This window comes from Sebastes fasciatus, chromosome 14, assembly GCF_043250625.1.
Source record: "Sebastes fasciatus isolate fSebFas1 chromosome 14, fSebFas1.pri, whole genome shotgun sequence".
In the NCBI taxonomy this organism is placed as follows: domain Eukaryota; kingdom Metazoa; phylum Chordata; class Actinopteri; order Perciformes; family Sebastidae; genus Sebastes; species Sebastes fasciatus.
The window spans coordinates 3,592,511-3,618,037 of NC_133808.1; the positions used below are offsets into that span (position 1 = coordinate 3,592,511).

Sequence of the window (25,527 nt, forward strand, 5' to 3'; positions counted from 1 at the left end):
TGTAGCATATTTTTTATGTAAATGCAGTACCTGTGAGGGTTTCTGGACAATATCTGTCATTGTTTTGTGTTTTTAATGGATTTAAAATAATAAATATATACATACATTTGCATAAAGCAGCATATTTGACCACTCCCATGTTGATAAGAGTATTACATATTTGAAAAATGCCCCTTTAAGGTACATTTTGAACAGATAAAAAATGTACTTGATAATCGATTAATTTGCGATTAACCATGGACAATCATGCGATTAATTGCAATTAAATATTGACAGCCGTAAATATTTTCTGTTTCATTGTCTAATGCTCTTTGCTTATATGAGACATCATAAAATGTCAATCCGTTAACCTACTAACCTGCTAACATGACATGTAGTTTTTATTTTTATTCTCTGATACTCCTGACTCCACCGGATTACACCTAATCATGCCCAGTAATAAGAATGCGGCGTGTATGACTATTTCAACCTTCTTTCAGCTGCGTCCCCATCTCCGGCGGTGTGAAACAAAAGCAAGAGGAAGTTAAAAAATATAATTCAAAGCGGTAAACACCACAGCATAAATCCAGCTGTCCTTCCTGCATTTGTCAGTTTAAACTGTGTTGTTTTTAGCCTGGATTATGATTTAAAATTCTTCATATGTGTGTAATATTATCATTCAATCACTGCACCGAGCTCTTATTGGTCAGTAGGCGGTATGAGTTGATCTCTTATCTGGAACATAACCTGCTCCGGAGCAGGTCAGCTGTTCAGCATAAATTACCATGGCGATCTACTCCGGTAAGAAGTGATCCAGCTTCGTAGGACAGAAAACCCTGAAGTTGCCTCCCTAACGCCAAATCCTGCTTTGTGGTACAGGCCTCTGTTCTGTCTGTATTTTTTTTTCTTCTTGAAAATATGAAACATGGAATTATTACTTTTGCATTTGTACCTACATCTCCAGTAGTAAAAATACTTTGCACAGTATGCCGAATTAGCTATTACCGGTTCTTGTTTACAAAGTACTCATGGATACTCACGGAGTCACACTGAATCTAAAAATACATATGATGTCTGTGTGTTCAGATTTGAGTTAAGACTATGAGAAGTACACACTCCACATGTTCAGGAAGCAAAGAAGAGAAAACATTCTCTATTTTAGTCAAAGTGAAGGAAATCTTAAGCATGTACTGACTGAGCAGTTTGGTCATAGAGATCGGCTGCTTGAGGGAAACATACTGCAGCTGCCCAAAGAACAGACTTTGCAAAGATTGTCACACACGTGAGGACATGCGGCGATGATGTATGGAAGTCCATTAAAGACAAAAGAGTTGAACAAGCACATAAAGAGGCACAGAGGGGCAGATTTATAAACACCAAACGAGGTCTGAGAGCGAGCGCGGACAGAATCATGAGTGTCGATCGATGACTTGAGCCTCGAGAGGAATCGCGTCGCTGGATTCGAGCGAGCGGTATACGCCTTCCTTCGAGTGATCGCAATCTGAGAAAACAGCTGGAGGAAACAGCGAGAGCAGATTTTGAGCTCACAAACTCAGGGATTTGCTCTCAAAACTGTTTTTTTTTTCTTTTTGCTAACAAATCTGTCCTTATGCACTGCAACATCTTGAGTTACAGATTGGAGAGCAGCTTGAATCTGTTGTGTTCTCACTCAGTGGTTTTTGTTTAAACATTTTTGATTGAAAAATGCCAATGTGTGGTTCAGTGGATTTATACAGTAGAAGTGTGTGTGCATGTCTATAGTTGTGAGTGTGTAACAGCCAAAATAACGTACTGTCGGAGAGTGGGCTTGAAGCGGACGAGTGCTATTACACAACGCATCAGCACGAGAGGGGAAAGGGCATGCACGGCATAAACACACACACATGGGAAATTGCACACATGCATCTTGTTCGATTGGCTGTGTGTGATGAGCGGGTGCATGCAGTGAAACACAGGTCCAGTGTGTCAGAGCAGCGTTTGATTGGAGATGAGGTGAGGCCACTGAGGTGAAGAGAAAGGCTATAAGCCCTGTCAGGATAATTTAGAGAGAGAGAGAAGGAAAAGAAATGAGCCTCCTGGTCAGCTGGGAACACACACACACACACACATGCTATATATCTCCACCTACATACATGCACCGTCAAGGTATTGTCACAGAAATGTGTTATCCACTCAAACTGACTATGAGAACTAGTGAGCCTAATTTAAGTTGCATTAGCCTGGTAGGAATTTGGATTTTTCTTTGGCTTTTCTTCTTCTTCTTAAACCAGAAGAGATTAATATAAAGATCCTTTACTTTAGCGCTGTGAATCAAAAATTGTTCAATTAACTTTTATGCCTCCGCGCCGGCGACAGCTGTGGCCAGAGGCGTTATGTTTTGGGGTGGTCCGTCTGTCTGTCTGTCTGTCTGTCTGTCTGTCCGTCTGTCCGGCCGTACATCCATATGTCCATCCGTTCTATTCTTGTGAACACAATATCTGAGGAACACCCTTAGAATGAGAACCATGGGAATTTCTTCAAATTTGGCACAAACGTCCACTTGGACTCAAGAATGAACTGATTCGATTTTGGGCGTTAAAAGGTCACTGTGTCCTCACGAAACACGTTTTTTTGCCATGTTCGGTTCATGGTGCTGATTAAAAATGTTTTGGGTGAGAGAGTGAGGTTACGGGCTGATGCTTGTCTCGCCCCGTGTTGTAACACCGCCTGCGGCTGCCAAAACCGAACCACTCATCCACTCCAACGCTGCAGTGGAGGACTTATTAAGGGTCCAACAGTGTGAGTGAAAGTACAGAGCTGCTTCTGCTGCTGCTGCTGTGTGTATCCTCTAATCTCATTATTTTTTTATCTTGTTTTCCCTATGACTAATATTTTTGAATTAGTTTCTCACATCAATTTGACTGACTGTTAACACTTTGAAAACACAGTTTGATTCTGACGGACATTGCACACTGCAAAACAAAATCTGGTTTTAATCATGGCCAACAGGGTGAAATATTACTTGTTTTAGTTTAATATGCATTGTCAATTTTAAATAAATATTCACACACTATACACTTATTTTTTTAAAAAACATTTTTTTGCACTTGCAACAACAAACTTTGTGATTTATTGTTGTGCAGCCTCCCTGCTGTGCGCTTTAGGTGCCTACAGAGGCAGTGAAACTATAGATTATGCTGAAGTGGGAGGGACACAAAAACCTCTCAACTGAATACTGTGTTCTCCTGTTCTGCCCTAAAACCAAATGGAGGCATAAATCCTCTGCCTTTTGTTGTTTTGTCCAAGTATCTGGTTCAACACCAGGGACCCAGAAGAGAGTAAGGAAAGAGGTGCTTTGGGGTCACATTCCAGCCGTGGGGGGCCTCAGTTTCAGTCTCTGTCTCTCTCTCTTGGTTGTTTCGAGCTTTGAATTAAGTTACCTTTAAATTCATGTAAAGGCAGTCCACCATGGCACAGATGATAATGTCCAACACTGATCATAATGACAGAGTTATGTCCTGATTAGGGATGCACCGATCCGACTTTTTCAGTCTCGATACCGATTGCGATACCTGGGCTTTGAGTATCGGCCGATACTGAGTACCGATCCGATACCAGTGTTTAATTAATAAACAGTGTGCCTCACTGTGTAGAAGTGACTGGGATCATTTTTGTATGTGTAAGACAACATCAGGCTTGACTTGAACATCGCTTTCCTAATTTTGTAACACATAATGTAATAAGTAAATACGTAGATATACACTTACTGAATTGTTATTCTTTATTAAAATAACAAATCGTACACCAACAACTTGGTAAAAAAATCTTAAAAATGAACAGGAATTAAAATTCAAGTGTGAACCTTTTTAATGCAGCAACAAAATGGTCAAAACTTAAACAGGAATTCAAATTCCAGTATACAATGTATATAGTATATAAACATAGAACTGAATTGAATAGACCGACCCCCATTATCACCGATCCAGCTATTTGAGTCAGTATGGGCCTGATATCAGATCCGGTATCGGTGCATCCCTAGTTCTGATTTCTTTTAATGCTAGTGGAGATGTCGGGTTTTACTCCTCAAATCCTCAGTGAAAACACAATATAAAGAGACAACACAAACACGGCCGAGTTTTGTAATCCCATCAGGGAAAAGATACTACGCCAGATCTGCTGCTACGCCAGCAGCACTTCTGAGCCACCAAAGGGCGCAGTTGTTGCCACAAACATGCTGAGAACTCTGTCTTTTTCACTGGACAATATGTGTAGCTAGACTCATGAGAGAGAGACAGAGGCCCCTGTTCAGACCTGGTATTAACATGCGTCCTCAGTGATAGGATCACACAAGTGGACATTTTTAAGTACGTCTGTTCACACCTGGCTTTAGAATGCACCTCCACATGCGTCTTCAGTGATCCGATCTCACTTCCCCGCTCTATATGCAAATAAACACGTAGTAAACAGATGGCTAATGCAGCAGCCGTTGTGACATATAATTACATCAATGTCAGTAGTAATATCCTACATGTTCGGGAATTCTGGTACATTGCATTAACATCAAAATAAAAGGTTATTGTGGGCGGGCGGGCGTCAGCTCCGCGCAGAGCACTAGAACAAAAACAGCGACACATCTCCGACAGTATGATAATAATGCACTTCCCATGCCTAGTCTGATAGTCTGTAGATATGTAGCCTATAGTTAAGATATACTTTCATAAAATACAGTTGCACTGACAGGATACAGTAGAGCACAGAGGCCGTTTCCATGGTGACAAGCGCCCGTGTCTGCTTGTCTGCAAACCTGAGGAGCGCAGAGACCAGATGGACATCAGTTGAGTAGGCGGTCCTTAATGTGGTCCAGGACGCATTCGCGAACACGCTGCTAAAAGAATGTGGTCATATGTGGCCGAGACCACCTCTGAATGTGGTCTGAAAGATCCGATCTCAATGCGTCCTCAATGAGTGCGTTCACACCTGTATTTAGAGCTGTCCACTTGTGATCGGATCACTGAGGACGCATGTTGATATCAGGTCTGAACAGGGCCAGAGACAAAGGGTTGTGTGTTTCTATGGCATTAACAATAATTCTCTCTATATATAATATATAATAATAATAAGTCTAATTTAGGCTCAGTAATAACTGAGCAAAAGCAGCATGATACCACCGCCATCGCTCTCTCGCTGTGACTAAATTGGAAACTCCACAACTGATGTCACATACTGCTTTCCTATTCTTAGTCTGTCTTTGTCTCAGTGCTCTGCACAGCGCCGACTGAATCTTCCTCTTTCTTCCTCCTCCTCGCCCCACCGCTCCCGCCCATCCGCAAAGGTCGAGTTTAAAAAATTCCATCAGAAGTTCAGATTACACCTGTAATCTGTTCATACAGCGCTGACAGGCCTCCGGTTACAAGCTTTTGAAACGGTTGATGAAATTTTTAGAAGTTCCAGTTCACTGGCACTGACTGATTGGCGAGGTATAAGTGAACAGATCTAGAGATCAATATGGATGATCCTGTTTAGTCGCTTTGAAGTGGTTCTTCCCCATTAATAGGAAACATTACTCCATCTGGGATATCGTGTAGCTTTTCCATGCCTATGATTGTCTGAGCATTACTAGCAAACACTCTTTAAATGCCAGGAATTAGACGAAAAAGACTCTCACTTGTAACACCTTCACCTGTAATAACCGGGCAATGTTCTTATCTGAACATACAGGTATACAGCAGGTTGAGTTATTATCCTATTAATCAAAGTCAAACCAATAATTATGCTTTATGGAAGAGTTGTTAAAATAGGAGAAGTAGAAAAAAAGGTGCTTTGATAACCTGGGCAATCAAATGCAATCACAGGACAAACAAGTCTCCCCATGTTAGCATGGGTTTTCTCCGGGTTCTCAGGTTTCCTCCCGCACAACCAGGTTAGGTTCATTGTTGACTCTACATTGCCCGTAAGTGTGAATGTGAGCGTGTCTGTCTCTATGTGTCAGCCCTGTGATAGTCTGGCAACCTGTCCAGGGTGTACCCCGCCTTTGCCGAATGTCAGCTGGGATCCCCCCCGTGACCTTGAATAGGATAAGCGATTACAGATAATGGATGGATGGGTATGTTGATCGGAATAATTAAAAGAAGACTGCACAGTACTGCAGTCCCGCTCATGACAACAGACTATACGAGACAGAGTGACAGAGTTAAATATTCATATTTGAGTCAGACAACTGAAAACTTGGCTCCACTGCGTTGTACGGTACGGCTCTACTCAACGCGACTCGCTCTTTTGGGGTTTTCCATTAGCAATTTTTTTATTAACAGACCCAGATTTCTTTTTTAAATATGGCCTCACTCAAAACTATGCCGTACTCTACATACACTACGGTGTACAATAGACGAAGTGCCCTGCAGCCCTCTGCTTGTATTTTCTATTTTTTTCTTATTTTGCTGTGTTCGGGACGTTTCTGGGCTTTAGCAAAGAGCGTTGGGGCCCCACATGGGGCTGTAACCCCCAGCCAACAACAGCGCACAGGGTGTTCAGATGGTCAAATGTCGTCGCTTTGTTACGCTCCTTGGCGTCTGATACCGATGCAGAAGTCCCTCTTTAACTCTATCAGATACAAAGCGGCCGTATTTGACGGATGATGATGGGTTGTGTGTTTTTATATGCATGTGCTTCAGTGTTTCCCCTGCTCCTCTGTCTCTCCTCTGCTGTGTGCAGAGCGCTGCTAACAGTGTATCAGCTTGAGTTTGACCGAGAGCAGCGCTGAGCCACGGGGGACAGGATGAAGCCTGACCTTCGGCTGCTTTCACTCAAAATCTGGCAACTCGCCACCTTCCTGCAGGGTCGTGTTAGAGTTGTGCAGAGTTGTGGTTGTGTTTATTTGTGCTTTAGAATGTAACCGCCCCTGGAACAATCAGACAATAATGTTTAATTTTTTCTGATTCATTGCTTTGTTCTCACTAACGCTGCTCCCTCTCTTCAGTCACTCTATAGCTCGCTAACCATCACTGCTCTCTCTCTTTCTCTCGCTCGCCTGCTGAGCCGAGGAGGAGTGGCCAACTTTGAATGATGTGTGTTTACAAACAGCAACTGACAAATGTGACATATTATACCTTTAACGTAAGGTGTAAACAAATTGCAACTTGAGTGTGATTGGATGAGACAGACCACATCTGGAGGTGTTCTGTCTGCCTGCCCCGTGATCAGCTCTCAGCCAAATGTAAATGCAATCTCTACAGTTTGGCCACAGTTACATGGAAAACTTTCAGCAAGCAAGTTGGAAGGTCACCTAACTCCGCCTCTTCCTGCAATCTCAATCTGCCCATCAAGAAGCTACAGACAGCTCCTTCCTCCACAAAAGAAAACTAAGTAGCAGCACTGCTTCGTCAATATTAGTGTCAGGGGACTCACAGCGGAAGACATTTCTGGCAAGTGCCATCATCTGCAATAAGCACACATCTTTGGCTGTAACGTGTGTGCATATGTGTTTTGTATATTCGCATAATGTCCATTGGATGTGCACAACAGTACCGCATACAGCTGGTTTTGGTTGATGAGACATTTATTATGCGACGTCTGTGTTTGCACTAAGCCATTCAATTGTGCATATGAATATATTTCTGCACATGTGGTCACATCATGTAACAGTGTATGGGTGTTTCAGAATGTGGGCACTGAGTGCAGTTGTAAATGCAGTTGTTTAAGTTGACATTTTATGATCAGTTCAAACTTTTACTAGAAACACTTGTTCCATGTGGATCTTAATGATTATGGGTTAATGGGTAGAGCAAAGCAGTAACACTGCCAAGACTATAGAGCTTGAGTTCAACTGCGATCCCACATGCTCAATTATGTATAAAGTTAAATGGTACAATAATGCACTGGAGTAAAAGTGCCCATCCCTTGGCATATGGTAATATGGTTTCAGTCAACACACTGTTGCCTAAGCTAGAGGGACAATCATAATGGAAGTTGTATGTTTACGGTTTCCCCTTATATTTTCTCTCAGGTCACTGTTATTTGTAGGAACACAACCACCGCTTCTCTTGTTGACACTTGACATCAAGCCCCGAGGTGTCTTGCTCAAGGGCACCGCTGTGACATTATCATTCACTTAGTACTTCACATGAATGTGTTCACACATATAGTGGTGAGTGTGAGACTGTGTGCACTATATTCCTTTGTGATTTGTGTATGTGAGTTATGTGAGGCTGTCTCCTATTGTCTGAGACTGGGTGCCAAGAACACCAGCATATGATAATGTATGTGTGTGTGTGTGTGGTTTCCACTACCAAGGTGCTGAAATACTTGTTGGCTGCATGGCGCCTGGATAATTGCTAATGGCTATTCCACTATGGACAGGGCACGCACGCACGCACGCATATATACACACAACAATACACATGCACATGCACGCATGCTTCACTAACTAGCAGTGCCTCAACGCTGCTCATTAGCTGCTGAGGCGTGACAGTGAAATCTGGGTTACTGCTTTGCACGTTGACACACACACATACTGTATGCCACGCAAGCATAAACAACACACACAAATCCATAGGCACACACACACACACACACACACACACACGCACACACACACACACACACACACACATACACACACACACAAACGCACACACGCACACACGCACAAGTCGTGACCATCTATAAAGCTGGTTAATGTGGAGAGTAAAGGAGTCAGAGAGCCTTGACAACGATAGAGAGGAGCTGGGGGGGCTATTCACCTTTTTATTGCTAATTAGGAAAATGAGTGAGATAAAAGAGAGAGAGAGAGAGAGAGAGAAAGAGAGAGAGAGAGAGAGAGAGAGAGCGAGAGCGTGAAAGAGAGACTGAAAGAAAAACTTGCACCTCATCCTTTTGATGACATTAAGTGATGCTAATTTAGTTGCAGCGCCTCAATTTGACAGAGAGAGGTGGAAGGAGAGGATGAGTGCTTTTGTTCATCTCTTAATTTCCATATCAGGTTAATATTGTACATGATGTGAAGCCAGAACAGTAAGAAGCCTGCAAAGGCGACGCTGCGCCTCTGTTACCTGAGGTCATAGTGATATACGAGGCCGGGCCTCGTCACGGACATATGAGCTGTGAAATCAGGTGATCCGTGTGGAGCGGTGGGCTCTTTGCCCAGCGTGGAGATTAAACACCTCTCAAGAGAGGGATGCTGTGTTTTATTGAAACTAATGCTTCGATCTATCTTGATTTGAACACAGACATGGGGTAGAAATTAACAATAAAACAGTAGATCTTTTTTCCACCAGCTGGTTGGTGTGCTGATATGACTGGGCCAAATGAGCCACAATGACACCCAACAAACATCTCGACACCCAGCCCGGTTGCACTAAATGGCATATAAATGACACGGTAATTTGCAAGTAATTTTGCATGCAATAAGAACGCCATTCATGCTTTTTGCCTTGTCATTTGTACGCCACGTAGTCTGTATTGACTGCAATGTAAACACATCCGTGTAAATATGGTACGCTCAGAGCTAGTGACGTAAAATAAAAAGTGAGAGAGAGACAGCTGATGGCGGGGGGGAGGGGAGGTGGATGGGTCCAACAAACACAGGATGTTCAACCAGGAGACCGGTGTTCATGTCCCGAAGTGTTGTTATTGAGTTATTTAGAAGTTACGTTAGTGACGTTTGTTTTGTGTTTCCGTACTTCTGTTACATTATTTCCCTACATATTTACTTAGTTTATGTACTTATATTTAAGCCAAACTATGATGTATTCCCTAAACCTAATGTTTTTGTTGCCGCAACAAATTGTTCAAAACTTAAACAGCAATTACAATTATAGTATATAATGTATATAGAGTATAAACGTAGAATTGAATTTTATAGATTGGATCCATTGTCACCAATATCCGATCCAACTATTTGAGTCAGTATCGGCCCGATATCAGATCAGGTGTCGGCATCGGTGCATCCCTAATTTATGTGCCTTCCGATGAGATGACACCATATGATCTTAACAGTGGCATATTAAGAATTGTTCTGCTTCTTGACAGATTTTTGTGTTTAAATCCATAAAATTAACAGCAATTACACGTTCCAATTCAAATGTTAATGTGCAAAACCAGTCTTCCTCATTTGGTCCAATTCGGGGATTTTCTACGGCCTCGCTCCGTTCGATACTAATTCCCCTCCAGTAAATTGGTAAGTTACGCATCACAAGTGGCAGAGAGAGAGGAATAATCAAAACATGCTGATGGAAGACAATTCATCAGCACTTAACTCAAGCTGTAATAGAATGTTTTCATTTGAGACCTGTACAGAAAATCCTGCATACATTTCTCACATGTTGTTATTATTGTGTTGTTTTTGATGTGACTTATGACGAGAGGATTTCTTCAGATAAATAGGCTGTGAAATCACATCTGTGGTGTTCACTGTAGCATCACATTGCATAATGGTGCTGGGAATCTGAAGCCGCTGTCACAAACAGATCGGAGGAATTAAAGGTCACTAGTTCAAATCCCTGACCTCAACCAATCTGTATGTACGTGGCTGAATTCCACCAGAAATCTTTACCCTAAAAGAGCACATTTATTATTTAAAACTTGGGGGAAGCATTGCACATGCCATCACACCTGAGAGCTACCTTAGGCGTACTCTATCCAATTCATATGCAGCATACAGTATACTATATATTACTTTATATAAGTGTCGTATAATTCCAGATAAGTACAGTACGCTACTGAATTTTTAAAAAATGGCCTACAATCCAGCCTCTGTTTTGTTTCCACAAAAAGAAATATCTTAGTAATTATTTCAATTTCAAGTCTCTGTAAATGGAAAATAACAAACATACCTTTGAAATGCAGCTATTATTTATATTTATTAACAATTTATGTTTACTGTATAAAGACTAATGCACACCAAAACAACCAATATAAAAGTTCAATGAATAAGAAAGCAATAAGAGATGGGTATTTAAGATAATAAAAGATAAATAAAATACAAGGAAATAAAAATAAATACAAAATTATGAAACTACACAAAATAAGCGGATTGTTCTAAAATAATAAGATTTTAATAAAATAAAAGAGAATAAAAGAGTTAATGATCAGCAATAAAATGCTGGTTAAATAAAATGGAGTAAAATAAACACTATAATGATGATGATAAATAAAATAAGTATTAAAAATAAAAAAAACATAAAATTATAAAACACTACATAAAAGCCAGACTAAATAGATGGGTTTTTTAGTTTACGTTTAAAAATAACAATATTTTCAGTTCCTCTCAGTTCCTCTGGAAGGTTACCAATGTGTGTGCTCTCCTTTTGGTTTTGGTCAGCACTCGTGCAGCAGAATTTTGAATTAATTGTAGCTGATTTATTGTATTCCTTGGTAGACCAGAAAGGAGAGCGTTACAGTAGTCCAGCCTGCTAGTTATAAAAGCGTGCATCAGTCTCACTTTGTTGCTCAGAGAGAGAAATGACCTCACTTTGGAGATATTCTTCAGATGATAAAACTATGTTTTTGTTATACTCCAGACATGAGCCTTGAAATTAAAATCAGAATCAAAAATCACTCCTAGATGTCTTGCTTCTTGACTTGGCTTGAGTTCTTGTGTATTTAGTTTGGAGGCCAGTTTCTCTCTCTGAGTCTTTGAACCAATTATCATTACTGCTGTAAAAAGCTGCTATGGGAATAAAATCTACCTTTGACTAAGTTTAACCACTTTTGTGTTCCCACCAGGTCACAGGATTCAAACTGGTGATGCTACAGTCACGTGCACTTACAGCATCAGAAGTTAGTGAGCCTCCTGTTGTCGTGTGCTGTAGCCCAGAAGCCACAAACTGCTCCAGCACACGACAGGATGGTTGCAAGAAACATCTCCCGACTACAAGCAGCATGTACATGTTCCCATACCTCAGCCCTCTGTAACCTTCAGGTCATTGCTATAAATACCAATGTGTAACCATTTGACCAGTCTGGTTAAAGGTAAATGTTATGCGACTGGCTATACATGACTACGTGTCACAAGCTCTTGATGTCGTGGGCCACTTTGACGTGTACTATCATGTACTTTCCGTGAAGCAGAAAAAAAGAAATTCTTCAAAAGAAAAATTCCAGCCTGATGCACTGGTAGAGTGAGCCGCTGCGACAGGCTCTCTATGTCACTGTTATGTAAGGTTAAATGTAATGTATGAGAGCAGCAGCCCAGATGAATGGTTATGTGGTTCTCAGTGAGAGGGCTGATGTCTTGGACAAGGAGGGCTTACGTTCATCATTTCTATTCTTATAATAAAAAAATTTTACAAAATACAAGCACACACATTGCTATATGGGAAGATATGCGGTGTAACAGGTGGCTAATGGGTACCACATGGTTACCAATAAATTATTTTGATACTGGATCTTTTTAGGTATAATGATTGAAACGATAATTCAAGTGATTTTAGTGTGGATGAGTGAGTGCCAATACAGGAAGTAACAATTTAGAGTTTGGATCACACACATTAGATCATAAGACATGACTTTGACCTTTTAAATGTTGCACTTACCAATACTTTTATAATAATGACAATGTATCACATGACTAAAAGGTGAATTACCAGCCAGTTTTTTTATTTTATTTGTTTACACATATAAAAAGGTACAATTAGAGATTACATAAACAACAACAAATGTGATGGAGGTGCAAAAAAACATTTTGCCCAAATCAGTATAGTAGAGTATGTTGAAAAAGTCATAGTATAGTATGCCATAAGTAAAAAAAGTCATAATTTAGTCTGTCGAAAATGTCATCAAAATTCATAGTATAGCACACCGAAAAAGTCATAAAAAAGTAATTGTATAGTATATCGAAAAAGTCTGAAAAAAGTAATAGCATATCACTTTAGATGAGGTCACACAAAATACTTTACTAATAATAATAATAATACATTTTATTTGGTGGCGCATTTCAAGACACCCAAGGTCACCTTTCAAAGATTAAATTACACTCAAACAGATAAAAACAGCCAGACATGACAAAGACACATTTATGCAGACACATGTGATGGACTGATGGACACTACAATGATGATGCCAGTTTGAACAGGTGAGTTTTGAGGAGGGATTTGAATGTTGTAACGGTGTCAGACTGCCAGATGTGAGCAGGGAGGGAGTTCCAGAGCCTGGGAGCAGAGCAGCTGAACGCCCTAGCTCCCATGGTGCTGGGCGATGGTTCAATCTTCACAGGAAACAACTAGGTTTAGGCAACAAAACTATCGGTTCTCGTGACATCCCTAAACTCCACACAGAAGGAACCCAAGCCGGGTTTGAACCGTGCTGCCCCCACATAGTGCTGTAATTGTAAAATCAATCAATACTCTTTAACAGTGACAGTATTATTTCCCCTTACCATGTATTTCAGTTGCTTAACCTTAACTTTACCATGCTGTAGTTGTCATGTTTGGATAATGACACAATGAACATTTAAAACTATACATCATTGAACACAATCCAGGGTTATGCAAAATTGTGCAATATCAACATTCTGTTTGGCCAGTGGGTTACAATAATTGACCTAAGTGGATCGTGAACACACACACACACACAAACACACACTCACAATGGGTGGTTTGTTCATTTAGAAAGCAATAGTGGCAAGAGAGACGGTTGATGTCCCCCAACATTACCATACAACTAATTAGGAAGAGTTTTCCACAGGGTGATGCCTTTGTCTTCATAACTGTAGACAGACACAAAACAGTTTCTACTGCACACACCAATTACTGCCGGGCCTTTAGGCTCACCAATCCTCTCAAAAGAGTATGAAATAGGATCTTTGAAGCAAACTTCCTTTGGTGAGTATGTATTGATCGGAGTGCAGTAAACTGCTTTTTGCTGCAGCTAACCACACTACAGGCAAAACACTGAATACTGAAACCCCTCAGCGCAGCGCATGCAAGCACAACCCTCGGGCGACTGTTTGACTGTCCTGTCTTTTGAGGGCTTCGCGTGCAGAAAACATCTCACTTAATCATGAAATCATTTGTCACTTGTTAGATATCTGTATTTACCGCCACCATAAGGGACTCTCAGGAAGGAGAGAGAACTGAAGAGAGAGAGAGACTTACGGGAGAGGAAGTGGATGAGGCAAGTTATCTAATATTACACATGAAAAGCAGCTCCATCAAAAGGGGGCATGGCTGCTTTTCATGGTTTTCTTCTCCTCCTTGCATCCCTTGTTCACCCATCTATCTAATTAGCTGGAGTCCGGTGGGCGGGTCTGTCACACAGGATGCACGCAAACACACGCATGGAAACACACAACGCCATACTAAACAGACACAGATATATATCAGCTCTATTAAAACTTTCACTATCCAGCCCCACCTACCTCATTTATCTCTCTCTGTCTTGTTAGACTGTCTCTTATTACCCCCCACCTCTCTCTCTCTCTCTCGCTCTCTCTCTCTTGCTACTGATTTATGGAGATTCTTAAAAATGTCCCCTTGAGTCCTTCACACCAGAAATACATCCTCCTCTGCCCAAGCAGAACTGAGACAGAGAGAGCCCAGTGCTTTTATAAAATCCATGCATTCCTGTTCTCTAGATAGATGACAGCTTAACTGGGAACTGGGGCAAAAAACAGCCCCTTTTAACCGTCTCTGGTGGTAACATCACAAAGTCCCGATATTTCTCTTTAACAGTGGCGGGACAACTAACTCTTTCTGTCTCTCCCTGCCCTATCTAAAACAAATCTATGCCTGCCGGTGCTGCAGGAGGTCAGCCAACCAAATACAACATCTCCCTGCTCATTTGATTAACAGTCAAACCATTGCACACTGATGCAACAAACGCTTATCTCTTCAAGAAATATGTAGCATTTCATCATGGAGAAGCCTGTATCTCGTCTCCTGTCCTTGGCTTTTCAATGCTGAGTAACGCCTTAGAAATACAAACAATTACGTTAAAGGATAGGCTACCATTGTTCAACTCTTAATACAATATTTTCTTGTCATAGCCCAGGAAGTGAGTCCTTCATAAAGAGAGTGAGTCACTGTAAGAAATGATGGGGGGGACAAGAGATGCTCATTATGACTATACACTGCCTGCCCAGAGACAACAATGGGCCCCGGGCACAGATATGAAAAAGGCCCCACCACCTCTACTAGCAAGACAGACAGACTTTATATAGTTGTTAGCCGCTTTTTGTTGGTCTTTTTGTATTTCATTTGTGTCTATTTGTCATTGTTTGGTGTGTATTTGTAGTCATTTCGAGTCTCTTTGTAGTTGTTTTGTGCATATTGAGTCATTTTGTGTCTCTTTGGAGTCATTTTGAGTCTATTTGTAGTTGTTGGGTGTCTCTTTTTAGTTGTTGGGTGTCTCTTTTTAGTTGTTTTGTGTGTCTTTGTGGTCATTTAGTGTCACTTTGTAGTTATTTTGCGTCTCTTTGTAGTCATTTTGGGTCACTTTGTAGTCATTTAGTGTCTCTTTGTAATCATTTTGGGTCTCTTTGTCGTCATTTTGTGTTACTTTGGAGTCATTTTGGGTCTCTTTTGTAGTCATTTTGGGTCACTTTGTAGTCATTTTGTGTTACTTTGGAGTCATTTTGGGTCTCTTTGTAGTCATTTTGGGTCTCTGTAGTTGTTTTGTGTCCATAGTCATTGTCTCTTTTTAGATGTTTTTTGTGTCTTTGTGGTCATTTTGTGTCACTTTATAATTTTTTGGGTGTTTTTGCTGTTTTTCTTTGTCTGTGGTTTTTGTGAGTCTCTTTGTAGTCATTTTGAGTCTACTTGTAGTTGTTTGGTGTCTCCTTTTAGTTGTTTTATGTGCCTTTGTTGTCATTTTGGGTCTCTGGAGTCATTTTAAGTCTCTTTGTAGTCATTTTCTGTCTCTTTGCAGTTGTTTTGTGTGTCTTTGTATTCAATTTGGGTCTTTTTGTAGTTGCTTTTATGTGTTTTTTTCATTTGTTATTTTGTGTCTCTGTGGTTGTTTTTCCCCTTTTCATAGTCCTCGTGAGTCTCTTTGTGGTGTCTTTGCAGCTGTTTTGCCTCTCTTTATAGATGTTTTGGTCTGTTTGGAGTCATTTTATGTTTCTTTGTTGTCATGTTGAGTCTCTTCCTGGTTGGTTAAGTGTCTCTTTGAGTGACAGTTTGTGGTGAAGGCCAGGGGGGGCCTCTGACACTTTGGGCCCCTGGGCCTGTGCCCAGTAGGGCCGCTAGGTAATCCATCCATGACTGCAGCATTAAGCAGCTACAGAGCCGGGTATTTCCCTCAGGACTGGGTGGAGGCCAGAACAGAGCTAAAAAGAGAACGAATATTGGACTTAGATTCATCAGGTGGACACAAACACGACTCCAAATGAATGCTAATATTGTTCTGTGTCTGCTCGATGTGTAACTTACTCTATCAGCTTTATAAGGTCATAAAATGTCATTGTTGTGTTTACAGCTTTTTTTGCGGCACCCACAAGTGGCCCAACAAGGTTTAAGTATGAACTAAACTAGGCTTCAGACTACTAAACTACATAAGGCATGGGAATATTTCATTAAGACAGACTTGAAAGAATCTGAAATTATTCTTTAAATCAGCCGGATTTCTGAAAGCTCCGTTGATTCTGAACGAAGCCACCCAGCCAAAATTAATCAACTTGAGCTTTTCTTTTAATAAGTTTTATTTTCATTCTGGAAGAGAAATTGATTAAAAGCTGGCCCGAGACTTATTAAAACTTCTATGTAGGGACCAACCAGATATTGTCCCATGATGACCCACTCCTCACACTTTTAGGCTGAGTACACTTCGTCAACCATTTCGATTGTTTACAGGATATTCAGTCACTCCAGTCAAACTGTCAGAGTTGCCAGATGTTTTCCCTCGAGTCGTTCCTCAAAAGTATTTCCCTTTTGTCATTTTACTACCGTCCAGTGAGTCGCTTATGTGTGAAATATTTCAAACAAATTCAAATTGAATCCTGAGCCGTCAGATGAAAGACGATCATGTCAGGGAAAGAGGATTAAAGTGTCAGTCCCTCCATATCTGTGGGAAAGAGTGAAGACTCCTTTTCCCTTTAGCCATTCCGTACTCGCTTGTCGAAAAACGTTACCAGAGAAAATAAAAAAAATGGCTTCTGTCACGGCACAAATGACTTAAATTAGGTTATTTTGATTAGTATCAACGATGTGCTCTATTGATTAAAGTATGCAGTCTGTCTTTTAAAAGTGTCCGTAAGACTGATGATGGACTAAAAGAATTCTGGACGGATGAATGAACCGCCTGAATGGGCATAATTATTTAGGGATCTTGGGACATACAGTATAATGCTTTTGAAGAAAAACTCTGCTGTTGCAGGTGGGAATGTGGTGGAAATAGTAATGAGGCAACCTGGTGCTGCTGTGATGAGTCATACCTTTCTCTCTCTGTACAACATAGTACACCTACATGGAACCTTAGTAACGAGAAACGAAGGGCAAAGAGGAGTGCCTGAACACCTTTGTCGGGGAGCGTCACGGCGTGTGCACGCTGCGCTTTGGTTGCAACTGTGATTTCTTTGTCTTTTACCACTGAGAAGTCCATTACAGGTGTAACTGCAAAACGACCAAAAGTGAGGACACTGAGTACATTTTTGTAGGACTCCACTAGCACTTTGTTTGGGGTTAGGGGACGAGTTTCGCGTTACAGTTCAGCTAAGGGGTAAAGCATTTTGTGGTTAGCGTTAGCGGTAGAGGTTTGGGAATGAACTTAAGTCAACTGAATGTCATGAGCCTAGAAATACATGTACTGTAGAGACATGTTTGCATGCAGCAGAGAAATACTGTAAGACATAGAGATAAGAGACTGAAAATGAGATTTCCCTGCATCACATGGCTTCATCAGCTGAGTGGCCTCATCATACATTTTGTATTGGTGGCAATGCAGAATGAAGGCAACTAAATAATTGACACAATTTCATTAAATCCATGTCCAGCTCTCTCATTACATCTTGTTCATTTGTGGATCTGGTGTACTACAGGTGGAAATGACATAACCTATCACTTCGCTGATAGAAGCGGTTGCATCACACTTCATACTAAAAGTCAACAGACATCCCACTGTGATATTCAGTTCAGTACAAAACTCACAGACACTGTTAATAAGGTTAATAGCTTTACGCTGCACGTACAGCGCATGCATCACATGCATCATGATTGCTTCTGTTTCTTTCCCAGTCATTTAACTAGAGACCATTACACCAGCCACAACACCAAATCTGGGGCAATGGTCCCTTGCCATTACCTCAACAAGCATAATTTCTATCAGATTATTTTTCTTGCACAAAATAAATTTGTGACTATCCTTACATTGTTTACTTACATTGTTTGCCTTTATTAGACACTTAACAGTAGAGAGACAACAGGAAATGAGGAGAGCGATACAGCAGATGAGGAACAACGTGCAACAAAGGTTCCCGGCCGGACGTGAAGCGTGGATGTTGCAGCTCATGGCCGCCACCACCAGGGCACGACAAAATGTATCTTGTTTAAATCCGTTCAGAAAAACTTGATTAGATATTCTCCTCAAATGGTTCTGTCCTAGTAGATCTTAAGAAGGAGCTGCTCTTGGATAACACATCACCATCCAGGTCTGTGTTGACAGCTCACTGCCAACATAAATGGATATTTTATCTTATTTATTCCTCTTTTTCCGTTGCATTTCTTTTTTTTCTTTTTAGCTGCTGCTATACAAGTATATGTAACCCTTTTACAACCTCGATGGATTCATTGAATTAAATGTCTTATTAGTAAGCATGATTGCAATGACCTCATAATAACCTGTAGTGTTGTCAAAAATATCGAAGTATCAATCAATACATATCGATACTGAATATTTGTAATAGTTTCAATATTAATTTTCCACAGTATCGATACACAGGTAGCAGCTGCGCTTTCTGCTCTCTCACAAATGTTGCAACAGGATTAAAAGAAATGAGAATCCAATCTAACCTTTAGAGGAGCTTACACCCACCCACCCACTTTGGTGGTGACCATGAGCCGCCACATCCACGCTTCACGTCTGGCCGGGGACATTTGTTGCATGTTGTTCTTCATCTACTGTATCGCTCTCCTCATTTCCTGTCATCTCTCTACTGTCAAGCGTCTAATAAAGGCATACGATGTAAAAAAAAAAAAAAAAAAAAGAAGCTTTTTGCTAAACATAGTCACAAATGTATTTCTACAAGAACAATAATCCGATAGAAGTGATGCTTGTTGAGGTTATTCCATTGCTTTTTTTTTTTAAATAAATGTTGCTGAAAAGTCAAATTAAAAGTGAACCAATATCGGGTATCGGGTCCGGTACTGTGCTCATGTACTCGTACTCGCAAAACGGCTCCGATACAACGGCACCGATACCACTTTACGGTGGTGCGCTCGACCCCGCTGGGCCAGGATCCCACCTAAGCCGGTGCGCGCCGGCTCTCACTTTCATTGTGCCACGAGGTTTTGCTTGCACCCTCTGACTCGCAGTCACTTGGGTTGCCAACGTCACCGCAGACCCCTAGTGCCTTTTACGTAGGTCGAGCCGCAATCTGGCGGCGAGGTCTGGGTGGGGTGCACTGTAAAGCTCGTATCGGTACTCGGTATCGCCGAGTACCTAAATGTAAGTACTTGTACTCGTACTCGGTCTGAAAAAAGTGGTATCGGTGCATCCCTAGTGACAACACTAATAACCTGATAATAATACACGATTGTTGTAACAAGTTAAAATAATGACTGCCACTTCAACGGGAGAATCTAACATTTAGAGGAGCCTACACCCCCCCCACCTATCAAAGTGATTTACTTCAACCCACCGAACACTGCAGGATCTGGTTCAGTAGGAGCTGAATGTCAGAGCCCTTTTTTTAGCAGCAATAACAGGAGGTGCCGTAATGTTATCCATCACTTGTTCTGTACACCGAAGAGACATAAAACCTGAAGGTGAGTGTTACGCGACTTCTGCGTTTTTAAGCAGATTGTTGTATTTTTCAAATAAAGTGTGTTTTCAGTATAGCATATTTTACAAAGTTTACAAAACGATGTTCAAGTCAAGGTTGATGTTGCCTTATACATAAAAGAATAATCCCAGTCACTCGGTATCGGCCGATACTCAAAGCCCAGGTATCGCTATCGGTATCGGTACTAAAAAGGTTGAATCCGTGCATCCCTATCTGCTTATTGAGACAGAGCTGTATCCCTGGTTGCAGAGATTAAAGAGGACCTATTATGCTCATTTTCAGGTGCATACTTGTTGTTGTTTACATGCTTTAATGTTAAAAAAAACTTGTTATTTTCTCATATCGGCTGCGCTGCGGCACCTCTTTTCAACATCTGTCTGAAACACTCTGTATGAGCTCCCCCCCACCCGAAAAGCCCAGTCTGCTCTGACTGGTCAGCTGGCCCACTCTGTTATGATTGGTCCACCGAACCAAACTCCTCGGACTTTGCTCCAGCTCCGCTCCAGCGATACGGAAGAAAAGGCAGGACTTCAAGCGAGGCGTTTCTGCCAGTTTAGGAGCTGTGGGGGAGAGTAACTCCCTTTGGCATGGACTTTGTACTTTGTAACGTTGCAGACATGCACAAAAAACTATATAACACGCTAAAGGAAAGGGACAAAGAACAAAAGCATAATAGGTCCCCTTTAAGGACCAAAGACTTTCAGCTTCCTCTTGATGTGGCCATATAGATTTATAAGAAAAGTAAGGCAGTGTATATGTATATGTTCTCCGTCACACTTTTCACTGACTGAAACCACTTCCACTTCCCAGCTGCACTGCTGTGCTCCAGTTTAAACAAAGATTATGCTGTTTACACTTCACCACACATGGCGGCAGGTACCACTATTAATCCTAACATAAAATTTGATATCATATCATAACAGTTTAGGTAATTAGTATAATGAGAGTGAGAGAGACAATTAAGTATTTTATGGGCTACACTGTAATTTACTGGCAATGTTACCCTCATGTACAATCTACATTTGTATTTGTTCATATATTTACCTTTCATTTTATATCACCCACAGTAATTTTTATTCTTGTACTTGTTTTTACTAATGACTTTTTAATCACTTTACATTTGCATTACCTCCATTAGCACATACATTTGTATTATAGTGGCAGCTCTCTGTAGTAGTTCTGGTGGTCAGACTCACTTCACTGCTGTGTTTTAATCTTATTCTTATGTTTTTATTCTTTATTCCTGTGTGTATCAGTGTTTTGTATAAGCTACTGGATGCCTGAATTCCCCTTGGGATCAATAAGCGCCTATCTATCTATCTATCTATCTATCTATCTATCTATCTATATCTAAACAATTAAAAGTCATTTTAATATGATTATTGAGTACCACAAACACAGAGCCCCCTGGCACAATATTGCATTTTTCGTCGTATGGAACATCAAACTTGTCGTTCATCTTTAATCAAATCGAGATTATTAACACATGTGGGTTCAAATATAAATATTAATATAGTCAGTCGGGATGTTCTTCTGTTTGTCTCTGGATGTGAATGAGAGTCATTGAACATCTTATTAAGCCTCCATAAACCCCCAGAAGTCCATCCTAACTCACTTGTTTCAAACTGATTTGCACGAGGGGGAATCCATTTCGTCACGTCTGATGAATTATGCGATATTTTCCAAACAGAGGTCATACTTTACTGCCTTTTTTTTATACATCTTCATTACAAACATGGATGCAGCAAACAGTGTGAGAGAGAGACTCACCTACAATGAACCACAGGAGCGTGTGTTTCTGCAGAGCTGCTCCGGTCTGCGGTCCCATCCTGTCGCTCTCACAGTGATCCACTGGATGAAGTTTTGGGGGTGAGGGGGTGGGGGTGAAGTGGAGGGGAGAGCAACTAACAAGAGCTCAAAGAATAATAGGTAACATCTTATAGATGACAGCAGGTAAAGAAATCCATGTGATATCCGTGCGTCCGGTCAAGAATCCTTTCGCTGGATCACCTTTGCGCAAACTGCTCTGGGAGCTGTGTGGGTGTGGGGGGGGGTTAGCCAAGACTCGTCCTGTCCCTGATCCTGCTGGACCTGAACTCCCCCGAGACTTCCTGTCACCGATCCTCTGTCATCCACGCATGACACATACTGACTCGTAAAATTGTAGCTCTCTTTTCCAGCAAGAAATCCAGAGCGCGCTGGTGAAGTGTTGCAGTTGGTGTTGGGAACGAACGGTGCTGTGCGCAACGGGACGCACCAGACCAGCCCGGGACCGGTGGACCGGTGGAGCGGAGAGAGACTGAGGCTGGCTGAGGACGGTTCACTGCCTCTCTGCGAGGATACGGCTGTGGTGGGTGAGCGGCGGCGGCGGGGACACACGGGACAGACGGGACAGACACCCAGACACCCAGACACAGCAATTATACAGCACGGGGGGGGGGGACTCCTAACGGTACTTTTCCATTGGTTAAAGGATACCAAGCAGCCAAAGCAGCCTATGACAAAAGACTTAATGAATCCAACAAACTAAATACACAAATAAACAAACAAACAAACAAAAAGTAACCGGATATAGCCGGAATCTGTTGTGAAAACTATTCACACTGTAGGACTGTTATTAATACTTCAAACTGTATTTTCCTTTTAGAAATGTTGGTGTTATAATAGGAGATAAAAACGTGTGTGCAGGACAGGAATCATTGTGCCTCACAGGAAAAAACAGTGGTCGAATGTAACTAAGTACAACAATTTTGATGTACTTGTACTTTACTTAAAGGTCCCATATTGTAAAAAGTGAGATTTTCACGTTTTTTATATTATAAAGCAGGTTTAAGTGATATATAAATACTGTGAAAGTATCAAAACACTCAATCCATGGAGAAATACACACAGCCCGTATTCAGAAACTGTGAGTTTGAAACAAGCCGTTAGGATTTCTGTCCATTTGTGATGTCACAAATCTACAATATTTAGACCATTTCACAGTTTTAAACGTAAACATTCTAAATGTGTCCCAGTTTATTTCCTGTTGCAGTGTATGTGAATGACATCAGCTGACAGGATGTAAACATGGACCAAAGCTGTTTCCTAGCAACGCAATTCCATTGTCATTCCGCTGAAATGTACTAAAACGGAGCGTTTCAGACAGAGGGTAAATACAGGTGTAGTCAGACAGACAGGATGAGAAAAATAATGTGTTTTTTGAACATTAAAACATGTAAAGATGTTCTAGTAGAAACCCAAAATACAAATATGAACCTGAAAATGACCATTATATGTCCCCTTTCAGTATTTCTATTTTCTGCTCATTTCTACATCTACTCCACTACATCTCAGAGGGAATTAATGTACTTTTTACTGCACTGACAGCTTTAGTTACATTACAGATTCGGATTATTAAAACAATAATATAACAACTAATAAATTATGATGTATCCGTATCAATGAAACTTCCCAGCAGTAACCTATAAATTAAACCTAGCAGTATATAAAGTAATTCATATTAGCTCCACCTTTACCAGCTGCAACATTAAAGTGATGAACACATTAATGCATCAATAATTATTATCCTATATATATACAGTATATATATATATATATATATATGTATATATATATATATACATATATATATATATATTGCTACTTTAAGTATGTTTTGATGCTGATTCTTCTGTTGCTTTGTCGTTTGAAAGCAGGACTTTTACTTTTAACAGAGTATTTCTACACTGTGATATTAGTAGTTTTTTTTTTAGTAAAAGATGAGTACTTCTTCCCCCACTGGGGCAAAACAACTCCACAAACAACTTTTCAAGAACCATCATTTCACAAATCTACATAATATTGAGTGCAAAGAGCTCAATGTGCATCATATGTGATAGTGTTGAGTGTAGAAGAGTAGTTCAGGTCCACCTGTGGTGAGGGTCTGAAGTCAGGTGTAATGTGTGTGGATTGATGCGCTGGTTCAGGATTGGATTCAAAGTTGTTCAACGTCGCCATCTAGCGGTCAACTGGATCGTTACAACGCAAGTTTACTCAAAATCTCTACACGAGTACTGATAGTTCATTGGGCTGATATTGTTGATGTTTTGCATTACTTTTTTTTCTTCATAATTTCTTTACATCCTATTTATGATGATGGAAGATTACACTCTTTAGCAGACTATAAGGACCCAATAACTTTGTTGCTGTTCAATTATTTTTTGCTCTTCAGACAATTTCTCGGTCTGATTTTCCTTCTTTGTAATGTAATAAAACAGTTATTTTTGTTTTACGTTTTGAATGTAACACTGAAAATATTAAACAGTTCAAAGTGGCTTTAAGTTTCAGCAGAAATTAATAAAAACAAAATGCCTCCAGTGCAGCACTCTACAGCGTGACCCATTGTGGTTATACAGCCCAGTCGCACAGAAGTTTGTGAAATAGTCACAAAATGTAATGTATTGATTTGTGTACATAGACACAAATTTCCCAATTTTTTTCTTGATGATCAGCACAAAATCAATACGTCATAATCCACATAATTTTGTACCTGGAAGTATAAAGAGCGACAAAAGCCGCGTAGGGAGGAGGCCGGCATGGATGGTTGGGTAAACCCCCCACCCAAAAAACAGACTTCAGCCCAGGAGACCGGTGTTTGTGTCCCGTCTCCCTTGTGAAACCAGAAGTCAACATTGATTTATTTGTCACGTTACTTCCGTACTTAAGTTACAGCACTTCCAGAGTTATTTGTAACAAGACTGTACCACAATCTTTTCCTCAAGCTAACTAAGTCATTTTTGTAACATAACTTCCATACTTAAGTTACGCCACTTCTGTTGTTATTTGAACCCAAACCGTGATCTTTTCCTAAACCATATAAGTAGTTTTGTTGCTTAAACCTAACTAAGTAGTTTTGTTGCTGAAACCTAACAAAGTCAATATTTTCCTAAACCTAACTAAGTAGTTTTATTTTCAAAAGACTGGACCGGAAAATTCACGTGTTGCTGGACATTCGTAGGAAAACTCATGATATACGTTGTTGAAAGTCGTGCTGAGCGTCACGAAAAAAAAGGCACATTTGTGTCTATGTACACGATGCAAATAGATTAGACTGGGCTGGGTTTTTAGGTTGGATAATCTTTTTTAATACAGCGTACTCTTGCTAGTTTCTCAACATTACCAACGCCAGCTTTAATGGCATGTGGCAAGACCTTTACCTTGCCTCAGTTTCTGCACATCATTAAAGGAATCACCTAGACAGGTAGAAGCAGAGACTTATGACTGTTATCCCACAAAAGCATGTCAACATTGTGTATTATAATTAATATAATATGTACAAATAATGTATTTTTTTTCACCCTTTACTTCAAAGACTAGTCTAGCTGGAAATGCAGACATGTTTGGAGCCATTTGAAATGTATAAAAGATGTCTCTGTTTTGCTGCAGTTCGCTTTGAACCCGGTGTGAAAGGGCCTAAACATGACTCATCTATCGTGGGTTGGTAAGGACTAAACCTTTGTTGTTTTCTGTTGTTCTCTGCCAAATATATTTGCGTGGCTTCATGATGTTACATCAGAGCAGCAGAAGAACAAGGAGGGTCATATCACTGGCAAGAAGAACTGAAAAGAGGATGACACAGAGTCACAAATAAGGCAACA

At 40.7% G+C, this 25,527-nt stretch overlaps 1 protein-coding gene across 1 annotated transcript in view; it reads right to left on the reverse strand.

Annotated features, from left to right (window-relative positions):
* The window catches only part of ramp1 (receptor activity modifying protein 1), an 86,404-nt gene extending 64,123 nt beyond the window's left edge, over positions 1-22,281 (reverse strand). Inside the window, exon 1 of the mRNA XM_074658204.1 lies at positions 21,659-22,281. Coding sequence (XP_074514305.1) covers positions 21,659-21,716 — 58 coding nt within the window. The 5' untranslated portion in view covers positions 21,717-22,281. The remainder of the gene's footprint in view (positions 1-21,658) is intronic.
* Positions 22,282-25,527: the final 3,246 nt, after the last annotated feature.